Raw genomic sequence first — 16,964 nt, 5'->3', positions numbered from 1 at the left:
GCCTGCCTGCCTGCCTGCCTGCCTGCCTGCCTGCCTGCCTGCCTGTCTGCCTGCCTGCCTGCCTGCCAGGAAAGACCCCAAAAGGGGTCAGAATTCCTGCCAAGACACAGTTCAGAGACCTGTTGACAGCCAGAGACTCTTGGCACCACCACCCTTTCTGTCTCTGCCCCAGACTCCTCCTCCCAGCCTGTTACTTCCCCACCTGCAGGCCCAGTGAAGCCCCTCCTTCTGCCAAGCATGTGGATACTTTGTTCATTTCCGCTCTACATTGTTACCCACAGTGGCTGGCTTGCACTTCACTGTGTTTGTCTTTTGGCGCGATATGCCTGTTCACATGAGCCTTTGATGGAAGACTAGGAGACTAAGCCGTCAGATTGTGCTGTTTATTGAGAATGCAACAGGGAGGGCTTTAAGGAATACAAGAGAAGCCAAGGCTGTCCCCTTTTCTCTGGTTCTGGGTTCAAGAAAGTGAAGGCAGAGTCCCTTTATTCTGAGTGGTTCTGCTCAAAATGAGACTGTGCTGGGGTGGGGTGGGGTGGCCACTCTGAATTGGTTTTCTGTTAGTCTTCTTCTTGGGTATAGCCAGCTCCTGTCATAGGCAGGAGCTGCGACAAAAGCTCAGCAGATGAAGAAGCCCAGATGGAGACCCAAGAAGCCAGGTAGTACGGTAAGGACAGAGCCAACGGCTGGTGGAAGGGACAGGCTGGACCTGAGCTGAAGCTGAGAAGCGCCTGGTGTCTATCAGAAGTGCACCACATGGTAGCCCAGAGCTATCCAGTCCCAAAACACTTGGAGAGAGAAGGAGATTGGCCCAGGAGTGGTACATGGGGTAGGAAGGGGGACAATAGGCTAGGGCACAGAGGGTGCTGAGTGAGGGAGGCCACAGGAAGCCCTCTCACCGGCCACCTTTCTTGGAGGGGGTGCTCAGACTGGAGCCCTTTGTTAGGGAATCCTTGTAGTCGCTGGCACTGCCTCTGCTCCTGTTCTCCCCACCACGGACACTGCACACTCCAGAGATGCAGCTAGTGCTATTGGCCACGTAGCCACCGCTGACTGTGCTGGGCCGGAAGCCATAGCCCCCACTGCCACTGGTGCTGCTGATAATGGCTGCAGAGAAAGAGAAAGGGAAGGATCGACTCAGACCCACTCAGGCAGAGGTAGATAGGGGGGTCTCCTATCCCCACAGTAGGCAAGGGCTCCATGAGAACCTGATCACAGTCATTTCTTCACCCTGAAGAGAATATCCCAAAGACACCTTCCCCATGCCCTTGGCTTACTCCATCTATACCCACTGTGGCTGAGTCTTGCCCCATTGATACTCAAGCTTGCCCCTCTACCAGGCACCCATGCACCCACCACTGCCCCTCCTCTTAGTGGCTCTGCTAAATCTCCTGCCTCCCCACACCTCCTCTTTCTCCTGCTGTCTCCCCACAGACAGCAATCCAAGATCACAGATTGAATCCTGCCAACTTGAAATGCCCCTTCCTTTGCCCCTGCCTAAATCTCCAACCTAGATCTGACTATAAATTACAAACTCAACATGACACACCCCCCCAGGCACATCATTTTCTTAGAGTCTCCCCCTTTGTTTCCCCCCTCTCCTATGGCAGAGGCTGTCCCTACTACCATGTCCTGGGAGGCAGAATGATGAAGATGAAGGGCCTCAGGGTAGCCGGAAGTTGGGAGACCTGCTCTGCGCCAGCCTTCCAGCTGTGTGGCCTCAACCTTTTCCTTTCTACTCCTTTGACCCTTCATCTACACCCACAGGGTGTGACTAAGGCCCTTTCCCAGTATTCAGTGTCTATGACTCAGTTCCAGACCCACAGGTACTTACAGATGCTGACAGGGGAAGAGTATTCTCCAGACATCCTGTAAGGGAGAAAAGTAAAATCAGGAATAGCTTCCCACAGCATCTTCCAAGACACTGCTGCCATCAGCCTGAGATGTGCTTCTAGACCCATTGGGCACCTGTGAACACTCCAGGACTGCTTTAGCTCATTGGAGGTCACCCCTTCACACTGAGGCGTAAGAGGGCAGCACACTGGACCAAATAATAGTCTAAGAGGTGCACACGTGAGGACCGTATTGTCCACTCCCACCATGGTGAGCCTTCTCCTCCCCAGGACACCAGGAAGCTGGAGTGGTTGGCTAGCCTAGCATAACTACAGGGTACCTGGACTGGTAAGGAAGAGGGAACGAGGAAACCGAATGGAGGAATGGGGTTCAGAAGACAAGGAAGGGAAGCAGGAGGCGCCCAGACACTCTGGCAGGTTGTAGTGGCTGAGTGTGCCAATTTGTGTGGCTCACGATAGCACAGCACCCAGGGTGAGGTGAGCATTCAGCATCCGTGAATATGGCTGCTACTCGTTTGAGATGGTTTTATGTAACCTCAAACTCACTGTGTAGTCGAGGGTGACCCTGAACCTCTCACACATACCCCTCCCCCACCCCTCAATCACCTCACAAAAAGCTGGGGCACCGGGAAAGCACTACCATGACCACTATGTGATTCTGATGATGAAACCCAGGGCTTCACACATGCTAAGCAGACTCGCGCTACCCACTGAGCTGCCACCTCCAGCCCAGCTGAGGCTCCTAACCACCCAAGCACACTCTGCACACCTGCACTCCTCGCTCTCCAGCAGCTTGCGGTAGGTGGCGATCTCCATGTCCAGGGCCAACTTCAGGCTCATGAGCTCCTGGTATTCACGCAGCATCCTGGCCAGCTCCTCCTTGGCCTGATGCAGGGCACCTTCCAGCTCATCCAGCTTGGCCCGGGCATCCTTGAGAGCACTGTCTCCTCGCTGCTCAGCGTCAGCGATGGCCGTCTCCAGGTTAGAAGCCTAAAAGCCAAGAAGTTAGAAAACAGAAGCAGGCGTGGGTGTTATCTGCAGTCAAACCCCTCACATTCAGTAAGATCCAGCAGCAAACGCCCACACTTCATTGGATGCACGCCAGGCTTCTGCCCCGGCTGGCAGGGGCTGGCAAGACCTGCTGGATCTCAGCTCTGCACCTATTCCAACACATCTGTGGTGAGGGGAAAAGCATGCTCCCCTCTGCCTAGAGAACACTGATCACCAAGCCTCACTCACATACAGTGAGTGCGTGGCTTAGGGCCCCAGAGGAACGTTATTTTAAGACAATGTGTTAGAATCTAGCAATTAGATACAATGGCAGCTCCAGCCCAGAAACATGGCTTACAGGGGAGGTCACCAGAAGGAGAGTCTCCAGAATGACATTTATTTGCCAGGTGCTCACTGTGTGCCCAGCACCTTGCTAAGCACGTACTTAGCCCCTTATGACCTCCTGTGAAGTAAGGAGGGTCAACCTGCACACATGACCCTTGTTATGCTAAAGCCCATAAGAAAGACGTGGGATGGGGTCTAGCAGCTCTGTATCCCGCACCCTCACCACGCCTCCCCTCATCTGGTACAGAGAGAACGCTGCTCCTCAGGGTCGTTGTTGGAGTTAGATGTGGTAGGATGGGGGGCACGGCTGTCCTCTCATTCTATCTACATCCTGTCCCTGCTGCTAACACGAGGCTAAACGCTGTGTGTGTACTTCACTGGGGACTCCCCAAGCCCACTTCCCTCTCTTGGTCACATCGAGGATATTGATTTATTAAGCTAATGCTATGTGTAGGCACAGCTCAAGAAGCTGAGGGGACACACGAAGCAGCCAGTGACCTGACTCCCTTCAGTCTAAAGAGTGTGGGGGACAGGCAGCTGGCAGGAGGAACTGCCAAAAGCTGAAAACAGATCAGGGAGCACTGCCTGGGGGACCACAGCCTAGGGGAGGAGAGGGAGAAGATCCAGCCCAGCTCATAAGCCAGGAAGACTCCCTGAGAGAGAAGAGAATATTCAAGGAGAAGTGCTTAGAGTGAGTAGAGAAGGAAGTGGCCCAGAGACATCCACGTGCTGAAGCAGTGACCTCACTGGTGTCTTCTCTTGTTGCTGGAGACCCCTGGGAAGCTAAGGCCCTCAGTGAACTCACACGCAACCCACTGGGCTCACTGCCCCTGGCCACAGGCCAGAGTTCCTTACCTGTTTCTTTGCATTCTCAATCTCGGAGCGGAGTCTCTGGATGAACCGGGTCAGCTCGGTGATTTCATTTTTGGTGTTTTTGAGGTCGTCTCCATGGCGGCCAGCGGCCAGCTGCAGCTCCTGGAACTGAAAAATCCCAAAGCATGGAGATGAGTAAGTGTGGTAGCATGGCTTCCGTGAGGGCCCTGTGTCCCTGAATGAAGGGTCATGGCCACCGGGGCACAGGGAACTCTGATCTGAACATATCAGCTTTGTCCTTCACATGGTGGTGCCAACCCACCTGACGCCCCCAGAGCAGTCTCAGTTTCTCACCTTGGTCTGGTACAGGGCCTCAGCCTCAGCCTTGCTCTTCAGGGCAATCTCCTCATACTGGGCACGGACCTCATCAATGATGCTGTCCAGGTCCAGGTTCCTATTGTTGTCCATGGACAGGATGACGGACATGTCGCTGATGTGGGACTGGATCTGAGCCATCTCCTACAGGGACCATGAGCAGGGAAGTATATTAGCTTGACCACTGTCACATTCTAGTCGTACCACATAGTGCCTGAAACACAGGACTGTGAGCTTCATGTGCAAAGAAAATACCTTGCCGGGCCCTAGGCAGATTCTGCCACCATGGAATTAGGCCTCAGAGTAGAAGGGGGCTCTTGAGAGTAACATGCAAGGTGCCTGGGTGACCCAGAGGCCGCCTTGACAGCTGGAGCCTCTGTGACTCTCGCAGGCCCTAAACGGAGTTTGCACTCTGAAGAATGGAGTGTGAACGCCCTGAGAATGGGGAGCCAAGAGACTTACGGCTTCGAATAGACACTTGAAGAATTTGATGTCCTGGTCCATGGTGTCCACCTTAGCCTGCAGTTCCACCTTGTTGGCATACGCTGCATCCACATCCTGAAAGAAGACCCGGCCATCCCCAGTCACCTCAGGTGCCATCCAGTAAGTGACACCCAGCTCAGCCCAGCTGCCTGGCTGGAGACATTGTTTTCTCCTATGTGGCTCATGAGAAAGGTAGTGGGGGCAGAGGAAGGTACAGCCCCCACCTCCCACCATGAGAGCCTCTTCCAAAATTAGGAATACGGTTGCCCCAGCCCTGCTGTGAAAGTCACCTGTGCACCACCTGAACCAAGTTCCATGGCTACAGGGAGCCCCTTGTGCTGGTTCTTCCCTGTCATCCTCCCTGGTTGTCATTTCTTCTCCTGAGCACCATGGTCCCATCCCATCCCACTTGGGGACTGATGGCAAAGCACACGGTGGCCTCTCTGGCCAGATACCTTCCCCTCACCTTCTTCAGCAGCACAAACTCGTTCTCGGCAGCTGTCCGCCGGTTGATCTCCTCCTCGTACCTGTGGGAAGGCCAGGGATCATAGCTTACATCCTTCACCCAGGGGAGACTGAATACATAGAAAAATGCCAGGCCGTGAGGCACAGAGAGCTGAAGGCAAAGACGGCTTCCTGGAGGAGAGGGCAATAGCCAAGTTTGGAAGAAGATCCAACTTGGAAAATGAGGAAGGAAGTGTGCAGGTGAACGCCCTTTGGGAGACCTAAGAGGATGCAGGAAACAAGCTACCTCACACCAAACGTGAGCAGTGCCCCAGGTGACCAGGTGTCCCCATGCCACTTCTCAACACAGAAGCTTGGAGAATGTGAAAGGCTTAACCATTGTTGACCTCAAGCCCGAGCTCTGACACTGTCTGGCTACTTGGAAGTTTGTTCCTATGGATCAGGGAGCTCATTTGTACTGGGTGGTTAACACAAGTTAGAGTCATCAGAGAGAGAGGAAGGGCCCTCCATTGAGGAAATGCCTCCATGAGATCCAGATGTAAGGCATTTTCTCAATTCGTGATCAACAGGGGAGGGGTCCAGCCATGGTGGGTGGTGCCACCCCTGGGCTGGTGGTCCTGGGTTCTATAAGAATTAAGCTGAGCAAGCCAAGAGAAGCAAGCCAGTAAGCAGCACCCTTCCATGGCCCCTGAATCACCTTGTCCCTCCAGGTTCCTGCTCTGTGTGAGTTCCTGTCCTAGCTTCCTTCGGTGATGAACAAGACTATGAAAGCATAAGTTGAATAAACCCTTCCTCCTCAACTTGCTTTCTGGTCTTGGTGAAAGACAACATTCTGGGTTTCCGATGTGGTGACTCTACTTGGTATGGCCTAGAACATATGAACTCTCCACCTCCAGAACCTTGAAACCAAATCTTTAAGCCCTTCAGAGGGACAGGGCGCGCTGTCCTGCTGCAGGTTCCCTCCTCACTCACTTCTTCTTGTAGTCCTCCACCACGTCACGCACATTCCTCAGCTCGGAGTCCAGCCTCACTCTGTCCCCAGACAGTGTCTCCAGCTGCTTCCGCATGTTGCTGATGTAGCCCTCGAGGATGGGCTCCAGGTTGTTCTTGCAGTTGTTGAGGTCCAGCTGCTGCAGGAGCTCCCACTTGGTCTCTAGCACCTGGTTCTGCTGCTCCAGGAAGCGAACCTGGAACCCAAATCCAGCAGATGTTGAGCCCCACAGAATTCTCGATACTTGGCATGCAAAGCCATCCTTCTCAGTGCTCTGGCCGCATCTTTTCCCTTACCCCTCTACAACTGTAGGAGACGGGCACATCGTTAGACATGATCAGAGAGGAGGAAACTAAGCCATACGAATCTTTGCTTCTTTCCAGGGTCCAGAAGTTTATTCAAGAGCAGAGGTCAGAACTAAGCCTAGACACACGTCCCCTCACTGAGGACATTCAATCAACCAGAACCCACTGTGGCCAAGCCAGAGTAAGGCATGAGCATAACAGAAACAGCAGAATAGGGTCAGGCTGGATACATCTGTCTGGAAAGGCAAGCCACTCTGAAGATGGGGTCCAGGCCCTGTCTATGAGATGTCAGAGCACAGTTTCGTTAGGGCCAAGAGCTCCTGGGAATTTCAGATTCCCATACCAAGTCCCTCATTTCTACCCACTAATGCTGTCTGTGTCCTGAGCAGATCTCAGAACCACTCTCTCTCTAGTACAAGTACAAAACATGGGACCAGATGGACAGACAGACAGAACCTGACCCTCACCAAACCAGGGAACTTACCAGAGATCATTAGCATATACTTCCTTTATCTGGTGGCAATTTTTTTTTTAAATTTGACTTCTTTTCTAGCATCTGTGAGCACAGGCACATTTATGCAAGGCTGTGTTCACAGGATGTGGGAATGCTGCCTGGAATTCTACACTGAGAGGAAACTGCACTGAACTGCTGGTCTCTAACAGATCATCCAGGCCTTGGCTTGGTTCAACCAATCCACACTTCTTTCTGAGATGGGCATTAGCTGCACCCAGGACAACACAGCACCCAGCATGCCACTAGACATGGGTAGGTCACCAATAGGAGTGGACATCTCTATCTGAGGTTGGGAGGACACAGTGGAGCCAAAGTTCCCCAACAGCTGACCAGGCTCTGGATCCCTTTCCCCCTCCCCAAGAGGCAGGGACCTCCCACCCAAATCCAGACCCAAATCCTCAGAGGACCTTGATTGTCTGATGTGAATAACCCATAGGACAAGAAGCAGCAGCTCCAGCCTTGGCCCCTGAGACTGAGGAGAATGTGGGGCCTCCACACTGGAAGGCTAGCACTGTGGGGCAGGGTCTGCTCTTGTGGCCACAAGGCCCAGGACTGTGAGGCTTGACCATCATAGAGCCACCCTATCCCTCTCATCTCTGCCCCTAGACCTGAGGTAGGAGACTGAGGGTGAACTCTCACTGGGCCTGTCCTGCAAATGGTTGTAGATAGGCCTCTATGGTGGTTTTGCTGACCCAGAACCTGGGGAAGCCATCTTTCATATGCCACATAAGACATCCTCACTGAGATAGAAGATCCCTTGAGGTCTTGTAGAGATTTGAGGTCCCCTTGCTTCCCTGAACCCTTTCCCAAAAACAATAGACACTATGTGGGGAGGACCAGACATTGTGCCAAGATCTTCACATGAGCTTCCTTTTCTAAACTGACAGAAGCCCCTGAGGAAGGTCATGATTTTTTCCACACTAGAAGGAAAGACATAGGACCAAGATAAAACAAGTAATTTCCCCCCAATGTCTGCCGTGTCTGATGCCAGAGGACCTCTACCCCTGTTTGGCAAAAGAGCCCTTGACCACTAACCACCCCTAGTGGAGACATCCTGTAGCCTAAAGGGCCTGGGTGACCACACGCCCGTTCATGATCCGCCAGTCAGGTGACTAGGGAACAAGATCACCCTGAGAGGAAGGCAGGCTCTTTGGACCCTAAGGCCGATTCTCTTCCTGGCCTTCACTGTGGATAGCCAGCCTGACCACAAGGCTTAACAATGGTACCAATCCAGGTCTCCATAGCAAGGCCCCTATCTCTTTCCCAGGGTTCCCCTGTGAGTATCCCTGAAAGCCCCTACCAGCATGTGCGACTACCCCTGCAGGTGCTCTCTCTCCAGACAGCAGAGAATCTTCTACAAGACATTAAGGTTACAGAATGTGCCAGCCTCATGTACAGTAACTGTACCAACTTCAATGCCTCTTGAGGGATTGAAGAGAACCTACTCCAAGCAGATGAGAGAAGAGCTGTTCCCAGGTCCCCCTGTCCTAGCAGACTCACCTTGTCGATGAAGGAGGCGAACTTGTTGTTCAGTGCCTTGATCTGCTCCCGCTCCTGGGCACGCACCTTCTGGATCTCAGGGTCCAGCTCCACATTGAGTGGGGCCAGAAGGCTCTCATTGACTGTGACCTGGTGGATGCCGCCAGGCGGGCACACAGTGGGACACACGGGTCCCAGGGCCACACTGCCAAAGATACTTCCGGCAAAGCCGCTGGCTCGGTTCCGGCCAAATCCAAAACCTCCGTTCTTCCCGCTGCCACTAGCCATGTTGAGAGTGATGCTCCTGGGGCCTCCCAGGCTGTAGAGACTCCGACTGCCAAAGCCCCCGCTGAGCCCTTTGCCTCCTGCCCGGTAGGAGGATGAGCTTCCCCCGGACAGCACTGCAGAGCAACCGCTGAAGCCCCTGTTGCCGGCTCCAGACTTGCAGGTGAATTGGCGACTCATGCTGTTGTTGGTAGAGATGGAGTACGAGTGCAGGAGGAAGGCAGATCCCACGAAGGTTGTGCTGGCTGTAGTGAGGACCAGCCTTTATATACGCTTGGCGTTGGGCTAGCAGATGGGCAGTGGAGAGCTTAATTCGTGGGTTTGGCTTGCCTGGGAGCAAGAAGTCATTTTCTCTATGCTGAGCCAGAGATCGTCCCTCCCCACCTCTGAAACAACATGAAACTGTTAAATTGCTGGGCTTGCAAACTTTGCTCTGGTAATTTGGGTCTTATCTAATTAACCCGCTGTTATAAGGTAATTTGCCCCAGGCCACAGCCTCCCCAGGGGAATGTCACCAACACTCCACCATCTCTCAGATTCATCTGTACAGCTGGCTTTCTTGCAAGGGTTCAGAAGGCAGAGATGGTGTGGACATTGGACAGAGCAGGCCACTAAGTACAATGCCCAAGGACTCTACCATAGCTGCAGCCTCTGTCCTGGAAGGGGGAAGCCCAGTCAGGCAGACTTTCTCCCCAGGCCTCCTGCACATACAAACCATGGGGACTAATGGCTCTCTTTGTTGGGGACCAGGTTGATGGCACCCTAACTTAGCATGGGACCTGAACAGCCCAGGCCACAACAGCTCTGGATTCATGACTACCATGTGCTTGTCACACCTTCCAGAGAGCTAGATGTCCCCAGTGCACCTTTCAAACCCCATAGTAAAGTCAGTAAGGGGCTAAAGGAAGGGACAAGCCTCTGGCCCTTGGGGAAAATGAAAGGGCAAGAGTGTGGAGTTTGTTGGGGACTCCAGGGGCAGATAGCTCAGAGGACCGCCACGGTCTGGGGAGTTCAAAGGCGTCCTGTAGGAGCTCCATTTCCTCATGCTTCTCTCCTGCCATGTTCATTTGTGTGTTCACAGTAAGGGCAGGAATCAGTTGTCATCCATGGGCCCTAACTCTAGCTACCACTGCCCAGGCCTGAGAACTGAGGAGTCCAGCCTGGCTGGGGCCCTTTCTAGGCATCCAGACTTCACACAGCTAAGATCAGAAGGCCCTCAAAGGGAATACAACTGTGTACACACCATTTGTGTGTGTGTGTGTGTGTGTGTGTGTGTGTGTGTGTTGTTTTCTGTTGCTGTTAAAGTTTGTCTGTGTGTTTGTTTGCTGTGTGCTCCTTGTCCCCTCTATCCCGGGCCAGCGGCTCCCATGATGGGCCCGAGTCCCTCCATTGATCATTCTGTCCAGCCCATGGCTGCCTCATCTCTGGAGAATGGCCTCCCTCAAACGTCCCTGCCAAGGAGGGGCTCTCAGCTGTGTAGGATTCTAAAGGGAGAAAATCATGGACACCGGCTGGGCTAGGGCTCTCTCTGGATTCATTGGGCACAGAGTCCACTCTCTCCTCACCTGAGTTCCTTTCCGTTCCCTCCTGCCATCTTGTCTTCATCGCTGTCATCAAACGATCATCGCTCGCCTCCCTTCCTCCACCCTCTTTCCTCCCTCTCTGCATCCATCCCCCATTTACTTCCCCGATCTTTTATTCTCTCGCACTCTACCCAGCCCTCTTCACAGATATTCCTGGACCACCACAACTGGGTCTGAGCTCCGTCCCCTTCTCTCTGTCCCGGGCTGGCTCTAGGATACATGAATACATCCTCACTGCTCCTGACGTCCACTCCATGCTCCACCTTAGCTTCCTTTGTGAGGCTAGCAGAGCTTCTCCAGACCAGAGACGCCTAGCACGACCCCTCCCCCCTCGCTACCCTCCCACCTCCAACCCCTGTTAGCCTCCACTCAGTTCCCACAGAACGTTTGTGTAATGCTGACGGGCTTTTCTCTTATCCCAGAGTGCAGCCCTAGTGTGGATTCCCTGTCAACGGCTTCGCCAGCTACCAAATCCTCTGCCATACATGGCAGCACCCCTGCCCAGGTCCTGTATCCTCTGCTTCTACCCACACACTGTCACTTGGACACCTCATCCTCTGGCCTCGTCTTCAGTGCCCTCCGACATTTACCCAAGCTATTCCTGACCCATTCCTAACCACTTCTGTCACAACCTCCAGCCCATATCCCTCTTCTGCTCTGAAATTCTGCCTAAACCCTGGCTTCTGGCCTTGCCTGTCTGCTCTGCACTCTTGGTCTTCTGTCAAAGACATCTACATGAGAGAAATGGTGTTTCCTGAGCATGAGGAAGGTCCAGGAGCCGTGATGCTGCCCTCTGTAGGCCCCTTGCAGGCCCAGGCCAGCCCCCTCCCAGTAGACAGCCCCTCGCTGGAGACATGTGAAGATCAGAGGTGACTGCTGGACTTTTGTCCACCTGCAGTGTCACCAGATGGTAGCCTGGACCCCAGGGAATCAACTTCTTCTCCATCACTCGGTTTGGCCTTTCTGGTATCAGCTTCTCCCATGGAGAATGGAACAATAGACATTAACGCAGGAGTGGCAAAGGCTGCTGTGCTATTCCACAGGAAGCACTCCCTGAGGCCTGACACATTCTTAATGTCCAATAACCGGTGTCAGTGACTAAAGAGCCAGAGGCTCGGCCTGTCTTCCCTCCTTCCTCTCCAGCATGGCACCTTCATCAGCACATTCCCACACAGTGGCATGAGGTGCTGAGGACAGGGAAGGAGTGGTGACCCTACAAGCCCCAGGCTCTCCCAGATCGCTGCCGATCCCAGAAAATTGGCCATTATGAATAATAATAACAGTAGTAATAGGCATAGCCAACCAAGTGACTGCCAGGTATAAAACCCAGTAGAAAGCACTCTATGGACATTATGTCACGTCTATCAATGTTGGCTGATTTATCAAATATTTGTTGGACACTTAACCAACCTCTGGTGGAAACGGCCCAAAGCACCCTGCCTGGAAGAGCTTATTCTCTCGGTGTCCATGAGAGAAACAGCTCACTGGGTTATTACCAAGTCGTTTACACAGTGGCGTAAACTAATCAGATCCCCGGCCATTAGAAACACAACGCCCAGTGTTGTTGGTGAGGATAATTGAGGAGGAGGAAGCAAGAGAGTTCTGGACCACCCACAGGAAGGGTGGGCCCGGTCAGTACCTGGGATGCTTACATTTTGCTAGAGGGGAAAGGGAGGGAGGGAGTAAAAAAGACCAAAATGGAGCCCCAGTTCACCAAGGGCACAAAAGATCTGCCTTTGCCTGTGCCTTAGTTGAGACCTGGAGAGAACCAGGGGCAGGGAAAGGCAGATCCCATGCTATGGGATTCCCACGGCCTGACGGTGACCTTACCCACCTGTCCCCATGCAGGTAGCTCTCTGTGAGAGAACTGACTTTTAGTGATGTGTACCTATCCGTGCATGTCTTAGGGACACAGTGGTGCTCACTCGTAAAATGGAGAGATGATAGGGATATAGAATAAAACCCTGAAAATACCAGGAAGATCTGGCTTGGACATTCAAGGGAAAGGCAGATGGCTTATCCAATCATCTTGGCCCACATCCCTTTTCTCTGGAATACTGTTGAAACCCTGGCTTCTGGCCTGGTCTGTCTCCTCTGCACTCTGGTCTTCTGCCCATGACATCTACATGAGAGAAATGGCGTTTTCTGAGCATCCCAAGGGTCCCTCTGTATGGCTCTTGGCTGTGTACTCAGCTCTTTTATTGTGCTTTTATGAGTAAATTGTAGTTTTCTCTGCATCTGTGCTCCCATGTGTGGCGACAGTCGGTTGATAAATTTGTGTCCCGTGGCTTTGTTTGGTGCATCTGCTGTCCCTTTCCAGAAGTCTTGGGCCAATAAGCCTCTTGGGAGAAAACCTCTAAGAGAGACTTTGATCCCATGAGGCTGCAGCTTCAGGACTGGAGGCGACCTTGGAAAAGTAAAAGCGCACAAGCTGCCTGCAGGAGAGACTTCGATTCCAGTCTTCTAAGGGAAGAAGCGTTGAATTGACTGTTCTAAGAAGTTGGGGAAGCAGCCCAGGGTGGTGGGTCACAGGTCATTTTCGAGTAAAAGAAACCACTGAGCAGGCTGAAGTGATCATGAGTAGGGGGTGACCTTGGGTAGAGAAATTCCAGATCCCAAGCTGTGTGTGAGACGGGGAGCCACTGAAGGCTGTGGAGTCCGAAAGAGTCTAAATTGCACATCTGAGGCAGAATCTATTCCTGTGTGGATAAAATTGGGAATGGGAGCGGCTAGAGGCACCGGGAGAGGGCTGGGCAGTTCTGTGAGCGACGTAATTATCTCCAAAATTAGAGAAAATGAGCCGGGTTATTTGGATGACATCAACTCAGGTCTTTGCAGGCGTCCTCAGCTGACGGACCAGGTCGTGAGCGTGTTGTCTGCGAATCCCCCAAGGGGTCTCCTTGCAGGCTTGCACAGCCTCAGGTAGGCAGTGCCCTAAGCCTGAGTCAGCTGGACTGACTGCTGTCCCTAGGGGACTTGGCTACAGTCAGACCACTTGAGAGCAGGGGAGGTACCCAGCAGGTTTGGTACTTAAAAGGCCAGAGATGAGCTCACCCCTAAGGAGCTGGGTATAAAGGACTGGGGCCTGTCCTGAATACAGCTCTGCTCCCACCCGGTCACAAGGCGGTCTTGCAAGGCGAGATGTCATTTGGGCCAGCCCTATCCCCTGTCACCTCCATTAGCTATCTATCCAGGACACTTCCTTTGAGTATGGTTGGGCACCTCCTTCTTTACCTGACTCTATACCTCTGACATAGTGTATGGACTTGGGACTCTGAGGACCCATGTCACAGTCTCTCCTGGGCCACTTATGACATATGTAACAGGGGGTAGGATTTCTACCTTCTCTACATCCCTAATGAGACATCTGGTCTACCTACTCCCTAAGGTGGATGGAAGATACCTTGTAAATAATAATAAAGAAGACCGTGACTGTGCTAGCTAACACTTAGTCAGGGTCATCGTGCCAGTCGCGGTTCTAAGCACCTCATATACATTAATTCATCTAATCCTCCACAACAGCCCTGAAGGCTGGCACTATTATTATCCCTGCTTCTTAAATGAGACATTAATGCCAAAGGAAGTTTGGCAACTTCCTCAAGGTGGCACGGCAGGTGAGGAGCTGAACCGTAGCTTGGCTGCTGGTAGAGCGGCCGCTGCCTGTAACCTGGGCCTCTCATAGCCTGGCTTTCTGTGCACGCATCCCAGAGTCTCTGGTTTCTGCCTCTGCTTGTCTGTCTAACTCTTGACCTATAGTGGTGAATGCCAAGCTGTTTGGATCCTGTCCCTCTGTCCCAGAGTGCTCATGTCTCTAGCTCCAATGGTCTCCTTTCATGTATTTTCAAAGTATTCTTGCTCAATAATGGCCCGCAAAGGAGGCCGTGACTCCAGCTGCTGACAGGGTGAGGTAATCATTCATCCTTCCAGCCAACCCCGAGACCACGAAAGTAGGAAAGGACTGAGAGGGTGTCCCTTCCCAAATGATTCACTCAGCATTTATCAAGTTGTCTCTCCATGCCAGGCGACTACCACAGAGGGGCAAAGGAAAACAGCCTCCCTTAGAGGACTTCTCAGCCCAGGCAAGCTTGATCTCTTCTGATGAATCCTGAATGGAGAGAAGGTTCTAGCAGCAGCTGGATTTTGTGCTTACATTAGCTGGTTGCCATGGGGTTGAGAATTTCAGTAAGATTGTATCTTAAATGCCTGATCTAAGATGCGAGGAAGGTAGCTCTGTGGACAAAGTGCTTACCATAAAATGTGAGCAGCTGAATTCAGATGCTAAGCCCCGGCATAGAAACCAGGCCTGGTAGGATATGCCTGCACTCTTAGCACTGAGAGGCAGAGATAGGAGGATCCCGGGGGCTTGCTGGCCAATCAGAGTGACTAAACCCAACTGATGAACTCCAACTTCAGGAAGAGACTCTATAGATAGATAGGTAGATGACAGACAGATAATAGGTAGATGATAGGTGGATAGATGATAGATAGATAGATGATAGATAGATAGATAGATAGATAGATAGATAGATAGATAGATAGATAGTAGATGCTAGACAGACAGACAGACAGAGTGGAGAGCAATAGACAAGATATCTGAAGTTGAACTATGGCCTACCTATATACACAAACAGGCACACATGTAAACATGTGCACAGGTACACACACACACACACACACACACACACACACACACACACACACACCCTGGTCCAAGCTCCAGGGAAGGGGCCACAGTTCTGGCTGAGAAAGAAATGTTGAAGTTTGTCAGCTTCCGTGGCTTCAGCTTGCTATTCATCAAGGCAAACACAGGTACTGGGCTACCAGCTGTCCTCCATGCCAAGCTTGAAGCACAAGTAGACATAAGTTACATAAGCAGGTGACCAGGTAAGAGAACCTACAGCTGCCTCATCTGGAGGAAGCCAGTGTCCTGGGTGTTTATCTCTTGGCCACCAAAGATGATATTGCCCTGCCCAAGGCCAGCTGAAGAGGAGATGTTGTCTCTGTGCCCTACTAGCTATGGTGGCCATACCAGACTGCCATTGGATGAAGCATGGAAGGACCTGGAACTTAAGTCTAGGAGTACAGTTTCTCTGGTCTCTTCAGTCTAACACTCCCACACCACTTTAATTTTACTGAAATGAAATTTATAGACCATAAAACTAACCATTTTGGTGAACAGTTAAGTGATATTTCTATGATCCCAGTGGTATAGACAACCAGTTCTGCCTAGTTTCAAAACATTTCATCACCCCCAAAGAAAGCCCTGCATCCATTGCCACCAATATGCTATTCCCCCTGTTTCTGAATATTTGGGTTTCCTGATCTGGACACTTCCTATGAATGGATCACACAATAGGGAAATCTCAATCTCTCTCTCTCTCTCTCTCTCTCTCTCTCTCTCTCTCTCTCTCTCTCTCCCTCTCCCTCTCCCCTCTCTCCCCTCCCCTCTCTCCTCCTCTCTCCTCTCTCTCTCTGTGTGTATCTGTCTCTGTCTCTGTGTGTGTGTGTCTGTCTCTGTCTGTCTCTGTCTCTCTGTCTGTCTCTGTCTCTCTGTCTCTCTCCCTCCCTCTCTCCTCTCTCCTCTCTCCTCCTCTCTCCTCTCTGTGTGTGTATCTGTCTGTCTCTGTTTCTGTCTCTCTCTCTGTATCTGTCTCTGTCTCTCTGTCTCTCTCCCTCCCTCTCTCCTCTCTCCTCTCTCCTCCTCTCTCCTCTCTGTGTGTGTATCTGTCTGTCTCTGTCTCTGTTTCTGTCTCTCTCTCTCTCTCTCTTCCTTTATTTAGTATGATTTTCCCTAGGAGTCACTCATAATAACAGATAATGCTACAGTACTTCTTTTCATGGATAAATGAACAGTCATTGTCAGTATATACTATACCTCAGTCTTCTATTCACTCACTGTCAGATGTTTGGGCTGTTTTCTATAGCACAGCTCTGAGCTTCTATGTTACACATTCTGTTGAAATACCTGATTTCAGTTCCTTTGCCTGCATCTCTCTCTATGAGTGGACCTACTGACACATGATAATCCTTATATTTATTGTGTTGTTTTGTATGTATGAGTGTTTGTGTGTATGTGTGGGTACCACAAACGTTCCTGATGCCTACTGAGGTCAGAAGAGGGTATGGGATCCCCTAGGATGGGAGACAATTGTGAACCAAGCATGTGGGGGTTGGGAACCAAACCTGGGTCTTCTGTAAGGGTCCCAAGTGTTCTTAACCACCGAGCCAACTCTCCATTCTGCCCACGACCATACAAAGATTCTAACCTCTGCACCAGGCTTAGTGCACATACCCTGAAGCCCAGTGCTCGGGAGGCAGAAGGAGGTGGATCTCCAAGATCTTGAGGCCAGCCTGGTCTACAGAGTGAGTTTCAGGCCAGACACGGCTGCACAGCGAGACCCTATCTCAAAGCACAACCAAAAGCACAAAAAATTTCAGCTTCTCTTCATCCTCACCAGCATATGTTACTGCCTTATATATTAA

At 51.9% G+C, this 16,964-nt stretch overlaps 1 protein-coding gene across 1 annotated transcript; it reads right to left on the bottom strand.

The window, feature by feature from the left end:
* Positions 1 to 369: 369 nt before the first annotated feature.
* Positions 370 to 9,132, bottom strand: Krt71 (keratin 71). Its single transcript, XM_032890943.1, has 9 exons — positions 8,635 to 9,132; positions 6,297 to 6,511; positions 5,326 to 5,386; positions 4,839 to 4,934; positions 4,356 to 4,520; positions 4,044 to 4,169; positions 2,623 to 2,843; positions 1,835 to 1,869; positions 370 to 1,107 (listed from the first exon to the last, which is right to left on the bottom strand). The coding sequence occupies exons 1-9, from the start codon at positions 9,076 to 9,078 to the stop codon at positions 896 to 898; spliced, it is 1,575 nt and encodes a 524-aa protein (XP_032746834.1). The 5' UTR covers positions 9,079 to 9,132; the 3' UTR covers positions 370 to 895.
* Positions 9,133 to 16,964: the final 7,832 nt, after the last annotated feature.

This window comes from Rattus rattus, chromosome 1, assembly GCF_011064425.1.
Source record: "Rattus rattus isolate New Zealand chromosome 1, Rrattus_CSIRO_v1, whole genome shotgun sequence".
Taxonomy (NCBI): Eukaryota; Metazoa; Chordata; class Mammalia; order Rodentia; family Muridae; genus Rattus; species Rattus rattus.
Note: the sequence above shows the minus strand (reverse complement) of the source record. Positions and strands in the feature narration are given on the sequence as shown.

Coding starts and splice junctions, on each gene's coding strand:
- Krt71 (XM_032890943.1), bottom strand. CDS start 9,078: ATGAGTCGCCAATTCACCTGCAAGTCTGGAGCCGGCAACAGGGGCTTC. Junction 4,521..4,838: donor TCAAGTGTCTATTCGAAGCC/GTAAGTCTCTTG, acceptor TGGTCCCTGTAG/GAGATGGCTCAGATCCAGTC. Junction 2,844..4,043: donor TTGAGAATGCAAAGAAACAG/GTAAGGAACTCT, acceptor CTTGGCTTTTAG/GCTTCTAACCTGGAGACGGC.